The 16,139-nt window shown below is 44.4% G+C and overlaps 1 protein-coding gene across 1 annotated transcript in view; it reads right to left on the bottom strand.

The window, feature by feature from the left end:
- The window catches only part of TNFRSF11A (TNF receptor superfamily member 11a), a gene marked incomplete at both ends in the record, with an annotated part of 56,430 nt that overhangs the window by 23,586 nt on the left and 16,705 nt on the right, over positions 1-16,139 (bottom strand). Inside the window, 3 exons of the mRNA XM_082852918.1 lie at positions 1,079-1,222; positions 5,034-5,159; positions 6,630-6,711. Coding sequence (XP_082709044.1) covers positions 1,079-1,222; positions 5,034-5,159; positions 6,630-6,711 — 352 coding nt within the window. The remainder of the gene's footprint in view (positions 1-1,078; positions 1,223-5,033; positions 5,160-6,629; positions 6,712-16,139) is intronic.

Here is a 16,139-nt window from a genome sequence, read left to right on the forward strand (position 1 = left end):
AGCACCTTTTTTCATGCAGCTAACAAACTTTTGGAAAGGCTCTGGGTCTTGCCTATATCTCAGAACCAGAATTCAGAAGGGAGCAGGCTGTCATAGGGAGATTTATTTTAGTAATTAAAAAATCGTCAGACTTCTTCCCACGAGAAAGCCTGTCTGGTTTAATTGAAGGACTGACTGTGTCAGACTCTGTGATGGACATTTTCCTCCACATGAAATGAAATGAATAATATTTTTAATTCTCCCAACCCTGTGTTTTACTTTTATAATTATAATATAGCAAAATATAATATATTCATCTTTTGGACCACCTGTGTATAATAATAACTGTAGTAACAACTCAGTCCAGAAGAAATGTTTTTACACTTAGAACCCTGAGTCACAAGAAATTTTTAAAAATTAGAATTTCAAATAGGTGCATTTTTTTTCATGTGAAAGAGTATGAAAAGGTGATTAGCATAAACGCCCTCCCTCAGCCTAAAAATACATTAGGATAAAACTCTGTGGGGAAGGTGAAATGGATACAAATCAAAGGAGAGAAAAGAACTATATAAAATTTCCAACAGGTAAAGACGATCAGTGCATTTTTAAATGGATGATGATGGCTATTCAGTTGCTATCCCATGTTTTGATTCCGCTGAATATTTTAGAAAGTGTAACTTACTGCTGTTCCAATTCCCTGGAAACTAAGTCCTTAAGCGACTCTTTCAATTTGTAATAAAAATGTTTAGCTGTCTATTTAAAATTTTGGCAGGAGGTGCACGGCTTTTCAAAATTCTCCTAAGAGGGTGCACATGTTTTATAAAAGGTTTGGGGACCCCTGCATGATCCGGTTCCCCCCTTAACAGGCATGGGAAGGTTCAAAAGGAGGAGCCTTGAGCAGAGCGCGTGGGCCGAGCTCTCACATTCCCCCGGAGGCGCACAACCTGCAGTCCGTTCCCAGGGAACCCTCAGCCTCCTCCAGCGCCCTCTGGTCCCGAAGAGTGTCATGACTCAGGGAAGCCGTCTGAGAGGCCGCTTTGGCCTGGGGGTACTTGCACGGCTTTGGGAGCGCCGCCAGACGCGGGACCCCGGCTCGTACCCGGGAGCCGGGCGCCGAAGCCGGGCGCGCACTCGGCGTTGCGGCGGCAGCAGCGGCAGTCCTCGCTCCAGTGGTACCCGGTGGTGCAGGCGCAGCGCCGCGGAGCCGTCCGGTTGCCGGGCTCCACGGCCACCAGGGCCTTGCCTGCGGGAGAGAAAGACAGGGCGGCGAGGCAGCGGGAGCAAGGGCGGATACACACCTTCCACCTCGTGCCACTCGCTCTCCAGCACCACCAGCCCCAAACCACCCAGACCCCCCCGGACGCAGCGCACGGATGAATCACTCAGGACTCCGGGATTCAGGAACTCCCAAGTTCCCCCTCACACTTCCTGTGCTGGCAGTAAAACATCCCAGAAGGTTGTGTTTTTTTGTTTGTTTGTTTTTTTTTTCTCTCTCTCTCAATAATTAAGAGTCTTGTGGTTTTTGAAAAGTCAGTTTTCATGTTGGTAGGAAGATTAAGGCCTGGGGAGTTTCTGATCATTGACTATTTTGACGAATGCAAAATAATCAACTTCACAGCTTCTTGAGTTTTAGTAAATTCAAATGTAATAAACATTCTTAACACCAATGCTAGATCAGACCTAAGAGAACTGGGTTTCTGGAGACTGGGGATTCATCTTGGGATCCCACAGGACTGCAGGATTATTCAGAGTCCTGAAAACAGGCGTCACTGTGGGATTAGATACGGGCAAAGTAAGGAGGTTGGGCCTGGTGACAAACTTGGAAATTAATCTCTCCCCCAAAACTGAGGATAACACGTTAGTTGTCTCTTTTCTCACAACACATAGCAAAGCGCTCTTCTCTTCTTATCTCAAACCTCCTGGCTCTTTCCAGTTTTTGTGGAATAGAGGTAAATGCTCACACACAGTCGACCCTCATTATTCGCTGGTTCATGTTGGCAATTTCGCCTACTAGTTAAAACTTAATCGTAACCCCCAAATCAATAACTCCTGGTGCTTTTGCAGTTATCCTCCAACACATGCAGAACAGCGAAAATTTTGAGTCCCCGGCTGGACGTGGATGTCCCCAGCCAAGGGCAAACGGGGTGACACTGCCTTCTAGTTTTAGCTGTCACACTGGAAATCAGAGTCCTTTTTGTGGTCTATTTAGTGTCCTATTTTTGGCATTTTTGTGTTTTTTATTGGTGAGTTCACTGTTTAAAATGGCCCCCAAGCATAGGGCTGAAGTGCTGTCGAGTGTTTCTAAGTCCAAGAAGGCCATGATGTGTCTTCTGGAGAAAGTCCATGCATTAGATAAACTTTGTTCAAGGCTGTTTATTGTGAGTTCATTGTTAATGAATCAAAATATTTCTTAAATAAGGTGTCTTTAAACAGAAACACATACAAAATGAGGTTATGTTCACCCACCCAGGAGTGGTGGTTCAGTATTTGCTAGCTCAGTGTTTGTGGTGACTTTATAGAACATAACTACCATGAATAACAAGAATTACCTGCACACACACATGCATACATGAAACAACACACTAACATTTCTTTAAAACAGACTTCCTACTCCTCCTATACATCCCCATCTCACCTGGATTGTCCAAACAGCCCTTGTACTTTATATTTCTGAATACTTATCAGAGTTTGTTATGGACTGATGTTTGTGTCCTCTCAAAATTCATATGTTGAAATCCTAACCCCCACACACACACCGCAGTGTGATGATATTAGGAGGTGGGGGCTTTGGGAGGTGATTAGGTCATGAGGGTGGAGCCCCCATGAATGGGATTAGTGTCCTTATAATAAGAGACGGCACAAAGCTTGCTTCCGCTCTCTCTCCGTTCACCACCACGTGAGGACACAAGAAAGTGGCTGTCTTGAAACAAGCAATAGGGAACACACCAAGAGCCCCGCCATGCTGGCACCCTTATCCCAGACTTCCAGCCTACAGAACTGTTCTGTATATATATTTGTTGTTTAAGCCACTGAGTCTGTGGTATTCTGTTATAGTAGCCTGAACTGCCTAGGACAGAGTTCCAAGAGAAAACAAAGAAACCAGAAACCTGTTCCCTCCTTCTCTGTCTCAAGTTATAACCAGCAGGGAGGGAATGCTTCCTGTTCCCATTCTTTTCAGACCAGAGCTGGGTGAACCTGAGAAGTCTCCACTCCCTTCTGTGTCCACTCTCCAAGGCCCAGGTCAGCTCTGAAGCACCAAGACCAACTTGCATAAACATGGACACACTGTCTGGAACATACGAACAAGTGTCATTTTCCTTGGAAAATTTGAATTCCAGTATCCCACTCAAAAGTAAGTGCATGTGGACTTCCCTGGTGGCGCAGTGGTTAAGAATCTGCCTGCCAATGCAGGGGACACGGGTTCGAGCCCTGGCCCAGGAAGATCCCATGTGCTGGGGAGCAACTAAGTCCGTGCGCCACAACTACTGAACCTGTCCTCTAGAGCCCGCGAGCCACAACTACTGAAGCCCATGCACCTAGAGCCCATGCTCCGCAACAAGAGAAGCCACCACAATGAGAAGCCCGCGAACCATAACAAAGAGTAGCCCCCGCTCGCCGCAACTAGAGAAAGCTTGCATGAAGCAACAAAGACCCAACACAGCCAAAAATAAGTAAATAAAATAAATAAATTTATATATATATATATATATATATATATATATATATATATAAAAGTAAGTGCATGTAAGCCTGTGTGGTTATGAACAATTTTGACATATTTTAAAATATCTTAATGCGCTAGGTTTGGGGCTTTAATCAATTTTGGCAGTAGACAGAGTGAATCTTTCTTTCCAAGAGACAGCAATGAGTCAAGCTCATTACTAAGCAGTGGGAAAGAAAAAAGACTTGATCAGATGCTTCTGCTCAATGGAGTTTCCATGTTACCTTCTCTGGACAAAGTCTCCCAGCTGTTTCTAACACTTTAGAAAAATTACAATGTTTAGAAAAATACTTATTTCCTAGTTCTGTCTACTGAAAAAACAAACAAACAAACCTATATACAAGGATCAATCCAGTAGCAATGAGTGCTTCCCAGCACCCAGACTGAAGTTGCTAAATAAGATGTTCTGCTGAAAGCAATGAGAAACCCTTGGAGAAATGGCTGATTCCACCTTTAGGGCAGGAAACGTCCAATGTGAGGCTGGGAGCAAGAGAGCTCAGAAGGACACCAGGGTCCACATCGAAAGACTTGGGGGCCACCTGGGAGAGGTGAGATAATCCAAGCACCAGTAAAACTAGTAACCGCAATAGATTAAAACACCTCAAAGACGTAAATGCACGAGTTCATAATATTCATACAATTCCTTTGGAGACAACTTGGTGATCAAGTCATTATTTTGAAAAGTGGTAAATAAAGTTACAAGCGTTCATTCTGCCTTTCCTGTATATACTGTACTTCAGGGTTAACAACCTGCTGATGAGGGAAGTTTCTCTTTAGAAAGCATTCTAGCCAATAAAGGAAGAAGGGATGATGGAATTAGAACATCACCTTTCTGCAGCCCCTAATGAAAATGGATCTAGGCCATGATCATCAACAGCTGCTAATATCACCCAAAAGAGAGAGAAGCAGCTATTCTGTGAGTACTGACATCACCACATTATGCTCACCTTTGAAGGAGTTTTGTCAAAAACAATGCAGAAAAACCCAGATTCTGATCAGCCTTCTAGATCTAATAACCCCTTTACAGGAAATATCGGAGATATGAATATTCAGATATATATATATATCTCTGAATCACTTTGCTGTATAGCTGTATAGCTGAAACTAACACAACACTGTAAATCAACTATACTTCAATAAAAACAAAACAAAACAAAACTATTCCAGAACAGAAGTTCTACATGAAGAATTTTAACACAATCCTTCTGGGATCCGAAGCACATCTTTCTGGGGGTCTGTGGTCAAAACTTCTTCCCATGGCCCCTAAAAGAGACAGTATTGCTGTATCTAAAAATATCATTTATCCACACGGCCCCCGACATGACTGACTCACCTGTATCACAAACTTTATGCAGCAAGCATTTATCTTCTTCATTCCAGGTGTCCAGGTATTCATCTGGGCCACAGGGCAGACAGACGCTTTCAGAGGTAGCAGTGCATTTGGAAGACAAGAACTTTCCTTAAATTAGAAGGGGAAACATGCACCAATCAAAAATACTTCCTCCCAAAAAAGCCAACAAATCAACAAAAATGCACCAATCTGGGAATTCCCTGGTGGTCCAGTGGTAAGGACTCCGTGCTTTCACTGCTGTGGGCCCAGGCTCAATCCCTGGTCAGGGAACTAAGATCCTGCAAGCCACGGGGTGTGGCCAAAAAACAAACAAACAAAAAAAACAAGCACGAATCTACTGGACCCCTTACATGACCATGATCCCAGGACATCCCCCAAAGGTAGACTGATACATGTGATAAGACCACATCTCACAGCGATGGCTCCTCAGGCCTCCCGGCTGGCTCAGATAACCTCTCCTGGGTTTGCTGTGCCTGTGTTCACGGCAGTCTTTTAGGTCTTCTAAGTAAAAGATCACCCCTTCCACCGCAAACCTCTGTTGACTCAGGAAAAGAACTATGGTTTTCAAACTGGTGCCTACAGAACTTGAGGGGTTCCCTGGGGGCTAAGCAAGAGGAACTTCCTCTCACCTCTCCCCTCCCATCTTCAAAACCCCTCTACTGTCAACCTGGATAGTTAACTTCTTTTGTCCCAAGTATACTGTGGGCTCACGGTTAACTTAGTTTGATCAGAGAGTAATACACACACACATGCACGCATGAAAATCACTGGATCTTCATTCTACGAACCCAAAAAGTATTTGTAGCTGAAATATCTAAAGGATCTTGTTATAAGGTAAGCACGTTTTCCTCAAAGCTCTCCTCCTCTCCCCAGAACAGCGAGTGAGTGAGGACCCTCTGGACCTGGGGCTTCACTGAGGCCATAGCAACACTTGGTCACCTTCTGGCAGAACAACTTTGGGGAAGTGGTGACCAGTCCACCTTCTACCCCTCAGCAGGTATTGTGGGGAGGAGTTATAACAGGGTTTCGGCAAGTTTTAGCAGTGATTCTAGGATAGATTACCATCCCCATCCTCCGCTAATTTCTGTGAAAATAATACTTTTTTTTTTTTTTTTTGGCCACACCGCATGGCTTGCAGGATCTTAGTTCTCCCACCAGGAATCAAACCTGGGCCCTTGGCAGTGAAAGTGCCGAGTCCTAACCACTGGACCGCCAGGGGATTTCGCAAAATAATACTTTTAAGTAAGAGTTGTATCTCATATTTTGAGAGTTTGAATCACAAACTTCTAAAACAGAGTTTCAGAAACCATCTTGCCTTCTCAAGAAACAGCGTTTTGGAAAGCTGGTACTTAATTCAAGTACCAGTTTCTGAAACTGCGCTTGATTTTTAGGAGATTTCATCTACTGAGAGAAAAGTTTTTGTCTTCAGAGTGACAAACACCACTACCTGCCACCGCCATAAAAAGCCTACCCGATTTCTTTTTTTTTGTCTGGCAGGATAGAAATGGTTCCTTAGATTAAAAAAAAGAACCCCACCCGCTTTTGGAGTACAATGACAGGAGGTTTAGAAGTACAAACCTGGTTCACATTTGTTACAGCATCGTCCAAGGTGCTCGTAATGCCTCTCGCTAGTACACGGAGAGGTGATCTGAAAAGTCACCTAAAGAGAAAGTAAGCATCAGGTAGAGATTAGGCACAAGTTCTTTCTAGAGAAAACAGAAAGTGAATTACTGACTCACATTTCTGAAAAGTATAAGAAATCGCCGTAAACAGTCCTGAAACAACTGCTCTGCATAATACCACCCCCCTCCCAAAGATGTCGCTTTCCCATTCTAGCCCATTTCTCCCAAACAATGTACAAAAGCAATGATTCTGGCACCCAAATCCATTTAAGCATTTAAAACAATTTCGGTCATGCTCCTGGTAATAGGCCGGATGAAAGGGAAATTTACAAATGGTACACAGAAGGTTGAAAACCGCTTTACACAACCCACGTACAAAATTGGTCCCACTTCTGTGTCATCACATGGTGGACGGTTTGCTCAGTCCACTTTGGTCATAAAACTGTAGAAGGACAGAATGGGGCCCCTTAACATGTGTCTTATACCAGGGGAGGCCAACGGTGGTCTTACAAGCTAGCTCTGATTTTAAAAAGATGCTTAATACCACTTACCTTTTAAAATTTTAAACATGCAGAGGATCTGAAAAAGTGGGACAGCAAGGGGTTACAGGAAGCCTTCTGGCTTACAGCCAGGAGCCCTGACCGACCGCCCGCTGGCTGAGGGATCCCCGACAAGCTGCTTCAGCTCTTTGAACCTTGTCTCCTTTCTGTATGATTCTAATACCAATACTAATTTCCAAGTCTGCTCATCTAAGCAGAACAAAACAAAAAGCCAAGTCCCCTACAATCACTCAGATTCTTATCAGTTTGCCACAGAAAAGCTCTTTTCTTTATCAGCTTTCTCAGTGTCAGAAAAAAAACCACACATTCCTGTTGACAGGCAGGCAGTGGAGCGATGAACTGAACGATGAAATGGAAGCACTGGGCTCAGCTGCACATTCTTCACACTGTGCGTACCAAGGGTCCGGCTCCTGCTGGGTCCCAGGGATCCAAAGTTACAACCTTGCCCTCAAGGGACTTCCGCACACCAGGGTGTGTGCTATGATGGAGCCAGGTGGGTCCTTCCCTCAGCTGAAGGCCAGGGGAGGTGTCCCAAGGAGTGTGACAAGTGAGCACAGGCTCACAGGATAAAAAAGAACTCAGCCAGATGAGGAAAAAGGAACTGGCCCGTGGAAGTGGAGGGCAGGGCAAGGAAGCCGTCTTTGGCAGAGTATGAGACGTTCAAACAGGGATACTGAGGCCTGAAGTGGCACGTCGGGTGGGGCTGGCAGTGGAGACCATCAGCAGAGTCCCGGGAGACGAGACCAAGGACGGTCAGAGCAATCAGAGGGCTTCACCTGCCTATTCAAGGCTTGGATGGGAGGTGTAGAAATAGTGTAGCTTGGAAGAAGCCGTGCATCCTCACAGTACCTCAGTTATGAAGGAAGTTTTCTAGAGAGAGCACCACACCCAGAAAACCCCAGGCTAGCTGAGTAGGGTGTGCAGTATGCCCCCAGTATGGACCTCTCCGACCTCCCCCAGGCCAGGTAAAGGGCTTCCGGCAGGGCTGGGACCAGGGACAGTTACTCTGAGGCTGATGAGAATGTCAAATGTGCTTCTGGAGCCAGGTATGCCAGGAAGGTTGTATTCGGACTTGCTTCCGAGACCTGTCTAACACTCTCTGTGGACCCCTGATAACATGGATTGATGTTCCCCGAGCATTCACCACGTGACAGGGTCTGGTGGACAGTGCAGTGAGCCCACTGAACATTAGGAAGAATGATGTAACAGAAACCACCCCACCTCTCCTTTCGGGTCTCTTTTTCTCTTTGTTTTTATAGGAATCTGTTTCTCTGCGCCTGGCACAGTAACAGAGGCAAAACGGTGCAGCTGAATTCGGTCAGTGCAACTTCTGTCTCACAAACAGGATCTGTCTGAGCCTGATGATATGTGAGCGCTCCTGCGATGCTGATGACAAAGGCAAACAAGAGAAACGTGTGGTGGGAGATAAAGGTCGATGGCTTCTGACCCATAAGAAAGCTGCAAGAGTCTCTGTAAGATGAGCACAGATTTTGTCTGTATTACACACACAGCTTCTCTTTAGGGGAATTTGGTAAAAGGACTCGCCCCAAGCAGCAGCTTAGAAGGTCTGTCAGGTGCTACAGGCTGTGCCCTGGGCTCCAAATCCTGGTACCTGGTGAGCATCATTGACCTGAATATGTGGACAATTTGTTTACACGTTTAGGAGAGCGGCAGTGATTCATTCAACCCATCCACCATCTAACCCAGGAGCGTAATACCTCCTAGCAAAAATGGGGAAGCTACTGATTCCAGAGGTAACCAGATGTCTCAGCTCTTAAACAGATTTTCACAGATTATTCCTTAGAATCCATATCTGTCTCCGGAGCTTACTGTGACTTTACACCTGGACATGTCTTCTTTTTTAAAAATGGAGATATAATTCACATACCATGAAACTCACCCTTTCAAAGGGTGCGATTCAGTGTTTTGTTTTTTTTGTATATACACAAAGCTGTGCAACCACCACTGCTAACTCCAGAACACCTTCATCACTCCAAAACTGATATGTCTGTTTGACCCAGCTCTAGGATTACAGATCTTTTAAGTTGCAGAAGCAATTCTGCTACTGGGAGAATTGGCTATGGTGAGGCAGAAAATTATGGAATTAATCTAATTTAAGGTATAGCTTAAACTGAACCCTACTTTATTCTTGAGTTACATCAGATACTTTGCAGCACACCTTCAAACCTTCAAAATGGCAATAAATATACGACTCAAAAGGCAACATACATGCATAGATATGGTTAAAGAAATGTGGTTTGTGGGTAAATATAAACAATCTGGAAAACTCTCTGTAGGAGGCCTACACCTTCAGAAGGCAAGATGTGCCTTTGTTGTGTTTTTTCCTTCTCTTGTTCTGCCTCTCTGCTTCTAAGAAGCTCTCTGCTTCTTTTCCCCCACTGGCAGAGCTGCAGCTCTAGGATGACCTTCTTATTAGAGGATCTGCAGCTCCCCAGACCTCACATAGCATGTAAAGCTTGCCCTGTGCTGGTCTCACTCTGATCCTAAGCTCCACGTCCAGGAACCCTGTGGTTTGCTCTCTGCACTGCAGTCCCCACATTTTAACTATTAGGAAGTCCAGATCTTGGACACCCTGGCCTGTCACCTTTTGCTGATCCCCTGAGGACTTGTCCCTCCATGCTACAGGCCAGAAGGGCTCTACCCGCCTGCCTCCTGGATCCCAAGCTCCCACATCCAACCTTCTTGGGCTCGGTTTCCGGTTAGCCTGAGCTGGATCTCCTTGACACCAGCCTCCCTCTGTCTGGATAGCCTGCCAAATACATCCCCAGACTGGCGTTTTTTTGATGTGAATGAACGAATGCCCTTCAGCCCCTCCCAGTCTGACCCCTTCTTTTTCTTTTTTAACATCTTTATTGGAGTATAATTGCTTTACAATGGTGTGTTAGTTTCTGCTGTATAACAAAGTGAATCAGCCATACATATCCCCATATCCCCATATCCCCTCCCTCTTGCATCTCCCTCACACCCTCCCTATCCCACCCCTCTAGGTGGTCACAAAGCACCTAGCTGAGCTGATCTCCCTGTGCTATGCGGCTGCTTCCCACTAGCTATCTATTTTACATTTGGTAGTGTACATATGTCCATGCCACTCTCTCACTTCGTCCCAGCTTACCCTTCCCCCTCCCCGTGTCCTCAAGTTCATTCTCTATGTTTGCATCTTTATTCCTGTCCTGCCCCTAGGTTCTTCAGAACCATTTTTTTTTAAGATTCAATATATATATGTGTTAGCATACGGTATGACCCCTTCTTTTTCCTACAGATTCTAGCTCTGACATCTCCCATCTCAACAGCAGCTGGGAGAGCCTCCAGGCTGCTCAAGCCCCTCCTGGTCCTCCGGCCCTTCCCTCCCAACAGCTCAGAATTTGGGCCTGACTCTAGCCCCCAAGACCAAGCTCTCAACAGTTATGAGGTAGTAGCTCTTATTATTGGTAGCAATCCTAGTAAGGCAGTAATTTGATAAAAACATGTTCCTGCTTCAGTGTTTTGGAAGCAACCTCCCAGGGAATGGGGCATTCAGCAGAAGGCTGCAGATTTTCAGTTCATCGGGCGATTTTGTCAACCACCTCCAGTCTCCTCTCTTTGCCCAAGATGTAGCAACAGAAGGCTTTTGGTAACCGAGTCGAGACGTACAAACTTTGAGTTACCTACGTTTTTGTCTAGTTTGCCTTCAGGATTGACCTGTTTCCCTCTAAGACAACAGAGCTTTGGAACCATCGTTGTTTTCATTAAGCAAATAAAGCAGAACCACTTCTAAAATGTCTATCTGTTGAATAAAGAATACAGTCACATACATTCAAAACCAGGTCTGTTGCAGCGCTTGTGTTTTGGGGAATACGATTTGATTCATGCATGGTACTTAGAAGTCTCGTAAAAAACCAGCCATGTCCTACCGACCACAGTTCTTAATCAACGAAATACAAAAGTCATGTTGGGCCCCCAGAGTTTACATCGACTAACTTCTGCTTTCTCACAGACTTCCCCTGAATGTGTAAGAAACACTAGAGTCTGTTTATGGCAAATAGCCTTTACATCCCCTGCCTCTCCTTCCCTCATCTAAACTCCTTGGAAAGTCTAAATAAAGGAGTTAAAATGGCAAGACAATACACCTGATTTATTGGCCATCTGTTGCCTCACTTTCTTGTGTGTTTTGTGTCATGTGTGTATTTGCTTCAGGGCATACAGGCTGGTATTTAATTTTAACGGCTGACAAACTCTTCTGGAATAAGCATGTCCACAGTCCGTGCGAGGCTTTGGGAGGCCGGAGGGAGATCATAAATTGCACATCAAAATCGTCTTTATAAAGCTGCATGGATTTATTTCCCAGTGTAATGCCATGTTGGGTCTAACCCTGAGAAACCCCAAGCTGAAGAAACATTTCTGTGAGCTGAGCTGCAGAGACCGGAGGGTCTGTATTCAGAATCCTGCAGGGAAGGTTGACTTAAATATTTATTTTTCGTGCTGTTAATCAACCCAATTGTAGTGAAAGCCGTTATGAATACTAAAATTACTTTTCTGTTCTACTAAAAATTCATGCTGACACATAACAAAACAGAAAGAAGCTTGGCTCCTTCTGTCAAACCAAGGGGAAAAGAACCCAACCCAGATGAACAAATGAGGGATTTTCCATAGATTTCATTTTATAAAATATCACCCATGACTATACTTGAGAATTTGGCTGTAAATTAGGTAAAGGTGGTATCAAATTTCTGAATGTTATGTTACGTTCTGACTGAATGTTTCAGTCAACTGAAAGATGTGGTTTTTCTTAAGAGAGAAACTACTGGATGTGAAAATAACACCTAATAGTTCTGCTGCCCTTGAAAAAAATATCCTTAAAGAAAGTCATGGGGCTTCCCTGGTGGCACAGTGGTTGAGAGTCCGCCTGCCAGTGCAGGGGACACGGGTTCGTGCCCCGGTCTGGGAAGATCCCACATACCGCTGAGCGGCTGGGCCCGTGAGCCATGGCCGCTGAGCCTGCGCGTCCGGAGCCTGTGCTCCGCAACGGGAGAGGCCACAGCAGTGAGAGGCCCGCGTACCACAAAAAAAGAAAAAGAAAGTCACGAATGAAAAGTGCTCTAATCCAGAATAGAATAGAAATCAATTACTAGTGACCTGTGTTCCCGAGAACACCAAGAAAGCGGCTTTACTATGAGGGTCTCACACCAGGAAATCGTTTCTATCTGAAGGCTTTTGTTTTTAGAAATAAATGAACAGCGAACAAACAAAAGGTCTCAGTCACAGGCCAGAGGAACTGACAAACAAATGCTGTTCCTTCTTGTCCATTTCTTTGAATGTCTGTTTTTAGCTGGCTGAGCAGTCAGGCCAGAGACGAGGTCTAAGTTTCTCCCCTCAAAACATTTCAGTTAGTGAATCCAAACACAGACCCTTTCAACCGAGATGTTCTAGGGGACCTGCTCAGTTTGGTCCGAAGAATGAAACACTAACTGAAGTAAAGTCTGACATGCCAGAATGGAGGGATTTAGCAGAGCAGAGGCCAGGGCCAGAAAGACACAGGCAGAAGGGAGCATGGTACCAGCGCGCTGGTGAAGACGGAAGAAGCTGCCTGGCCAGGTAGCTCCCCTGGTCGGTTAGGGCAGGGCAGACTTCAGGACAGGATTCTTCCAACCAGGGCAGCTCTTAGAGTTGAGCTTCCAGATTGGCCTGGATAGAAGAATGCCTGACATTTCTTTAATAAAACTGTCTACATTTCTACAATTTGAGGACAAGGGGGAAAAAAGTTAGTCCTAAGCCTCAGTCTATTCACCTGTAATATGGGGCAAATAATTGCATCCATCCCACCGCAGTGAGGATGAGACGGTATCATTCATGGAAAATGATGTATCAATGGCAAGTGGCAATACTCAGGAAAAATGAAGGCTCTGCTTTTTCACTTTGAAGCGAAGGACCTTTCTAGCAGGTAGCTGGGGGAATGAGGTGGGACGGGAATTGCGTCACTCACTTACTCAGCAGAGGGGCGCACACCTGGCTGGTGCTCGGTAGGGGGGATGCTACTGTAGGCACCTGGGCAGAATCGGTGAACACCAATTACTTTTATCAGATCGTTCCCTGGTGGGGGGCTGGAGGGAAAGGAGTGGGACAGAAAAAGGAAAGAGGGTGGAAAAGAGACCAGGGACTCGTAGAAAAATTCTGAAGGCCTGGCAATTTTCCTGAGCGTACCATCCCTGTTTAGTTTTAACACGGCTCTGATGACAAAAGCTGACGGCAGAGTGTTTCAGCTGGGCAATTGGAAAAACATGATTTTGGGGTTTTTTTTTTTTGCTGCACCTCCAGGCTTGCGGGATCTTAATTCCCTGACTGGGAACAGAACTCGTGCCCCCTGCAGTGGAAGTGTGGAGTCCTAACCACTGCACCGCCAGGGAATTCCCAGAGAAACATGTTTTTAATCCAAAAGCTTATTTTTTTTAAAGCATGTTTGACTTCACATAAAGAAGTGCTTTCTCATGAGACTGAAATGGTGGCAGGTGGCCCGAGTCATGGTAGTGGCTTTCTGTCTGGAGCTTCAGTCGGTGATGGGGACGGAAGCCGGGCTGGGGAGGGAGCGAGCTTACTCAAAGGTTCTGCTGATAAAGTGTTTGCTAGATTCTGTCAGTGATTTCTGTCAACTGGGACAGAATCGAGCTATGACCAAATGCCCTTCTAGACATTTTCATTTTAGAAAAACTCAGAATTTCAAGAGAAAGAATTTCAAGCTTACAGGTTTACAGAGAAAACATCAGACTTGTTTTTCTTTTGCACAAACCAAAGCTTCACATTTCATACTTCAGAACATTACACAGGCACCTATGAAGATAGTATGTTATCAATTAAAGAGATAAAATTAAGGAGCAGCTCTTGGGGATCTCCTGTGAACCCCAGCAGATCACCCCACGCAATCCCTGGAGAACACTGAACTGTGGAACATGTTAAGAGTGTGAAGACCCCACGTTATGCAAGCCAGGTATGTGGTCTAAGTCATGATGGAAGTGGATACAGAGAATCAGAGGGTTTAAATAGAAAACTCCCTGAGTGTCCAAAATACTACAATTCACTTTACAGAAATATATTTTACACACAGCTTTTTTTTTTTTTACATCTTTATTGGGGTATAATTGCTTTACAATGGTGTGTTACTTTCTGCTTTATAACAAAGTGAATCAGTTATACATATACATATGTTCCCATATCTCTTCCCTCTTGCATCTCCCTCCCTCCCACCCTCCCTATCCCACACCTCTAGGTGATCACAAAGCACAGAGCTGATCTCCCTGTGCTATGCGGCTGCTTCCCACTAGCTATCTATCTTACGTTTGGTAGTGCATATATGTCTATGCCACTCTCTCACTTTGTCACAGCTTACCCTTCCCCCTCCCCATATCCTCAAGTCCATTCCCTAGTGGGTCTGTGTCTTTATTCCCGTCTTACCCCTAGGTTCTTCATGACATTTTTTTTCCTTAAATTCCATATATATGTGTTAGCATACGGTATTTGTCTTTCTATTTCTGACTTACTTCACTCTGTATGACAGACTCTAGGTCCATCCACCTCATTACAAATAGCTCAATTTCGTTTCTTTTTATGGCTGAGTAATATTCCATTGTATATATGTGCCACATCTTCTTTATCCATTCATCCAATGATGGACACTTAGGTTGTTTCCATCACCGGGCTATTGTAAATAGAGCTGCAATGAACATTTTGGTACATGACTCTTTTTGAATTATGGTTTTCTCAGGGTACATGCCCAGTAATGTAATGGGATTGCTGGGTCATATGGTAGTTCTATTTGTAGTTTTTTAAGGAACCTCCATATGTTCTCCATAGTGGCTGTACCAATTCACACTCCCACCAGTAGTGCAAGAGTGTTCCTTTTTCTCCACACCCTCTCCAGCATTTATTGTTTCTAGATTTTTTGATGATGGCCATTCTGACTGGTGTGAGATGATACCTCATTGTAGTTTTGATTTGCATTTCTCTAATGATTAATGATGTTCAGCATTCTTTCATGTGTTTGTTGGCAGTTTGTATATCTTCTTTGGAGAAATGTCTGTTTAGATCTTCTGCCCATTTTTGGATTGGGTTGTTTGTTTTTTTGTTATTGAGCTGCATGAGCTGCTTATAAATTTTGGAGATTAATCCTTTGTCAGTTGCTTCATTTGCAAATATTTTCTCCCATTCTGAGGGTTGTCTTTATATCTTGTTTATGGCTTCCTTTGCTGTGCAAAAGCTTTGAAGTTTCATTAGGTCCCATTTGTTTATTTTTGTTTTCATTTCCATTTCTCTAGGAGGTGGGTCAAAAAGGATCTTGCTGTGATTTATCTCATAGAGTGTTCTGCCTATGTTTTCCTCTAAGAGTTTGATAGTTTCTGGCCTTACATTTAGGTCTTTAATCCATTTTGAGCTTATTTTTGTGTATGGTGTTAGGGAGTGATCTAATCTCATACTTTCACATGTACCTGTCCAGTTTTCCCAGCATCACTTATTGAAGAGGCTGTTCTTTCTCCACTGTACATTCCTGCCTCCTTTATCAAAGATAAGGTGACCATATGTGTGTGGGTTTATCTCTGGGCTTTCTATCCTGTTCCATTGATCTTTCTGTTTTTGTGCCAGTACCATACTGTCTTGATTACTGTAGCTTTGTAGTATAGTCTGAAGGCAGGGAGCCTGATTCCTCCAGCTCTGTTTTTCTTTCTCAAGATTGCTTTGGCTATTCGGGGTCTTTTGTGTTTCCATACAAATTGTGAAATTTTTTGTTCTATTTCTGTGAAAAATGCCATTGGTAGTTTCATAGGGATTGCATTGAATCTGCAGATTGCTTTGGGTAGTAGAGTCATTTTCACAATGTTGATTCTTCCAATCCAAGAACATAGTGTATCTCTCCATCTATT

The sequence above is a fragment of the Leucopleurus acutus genome (assembly GCF_964270905.1).
Source record: "Leucopleurus acutus genome assembly, chromosome: 13".
NCBI lineage: Eukaryota > Metazoa > Chordata > Mammalia > Artiodactyla > Delphinidae > Leucopleurus > Leucopleurus acutus.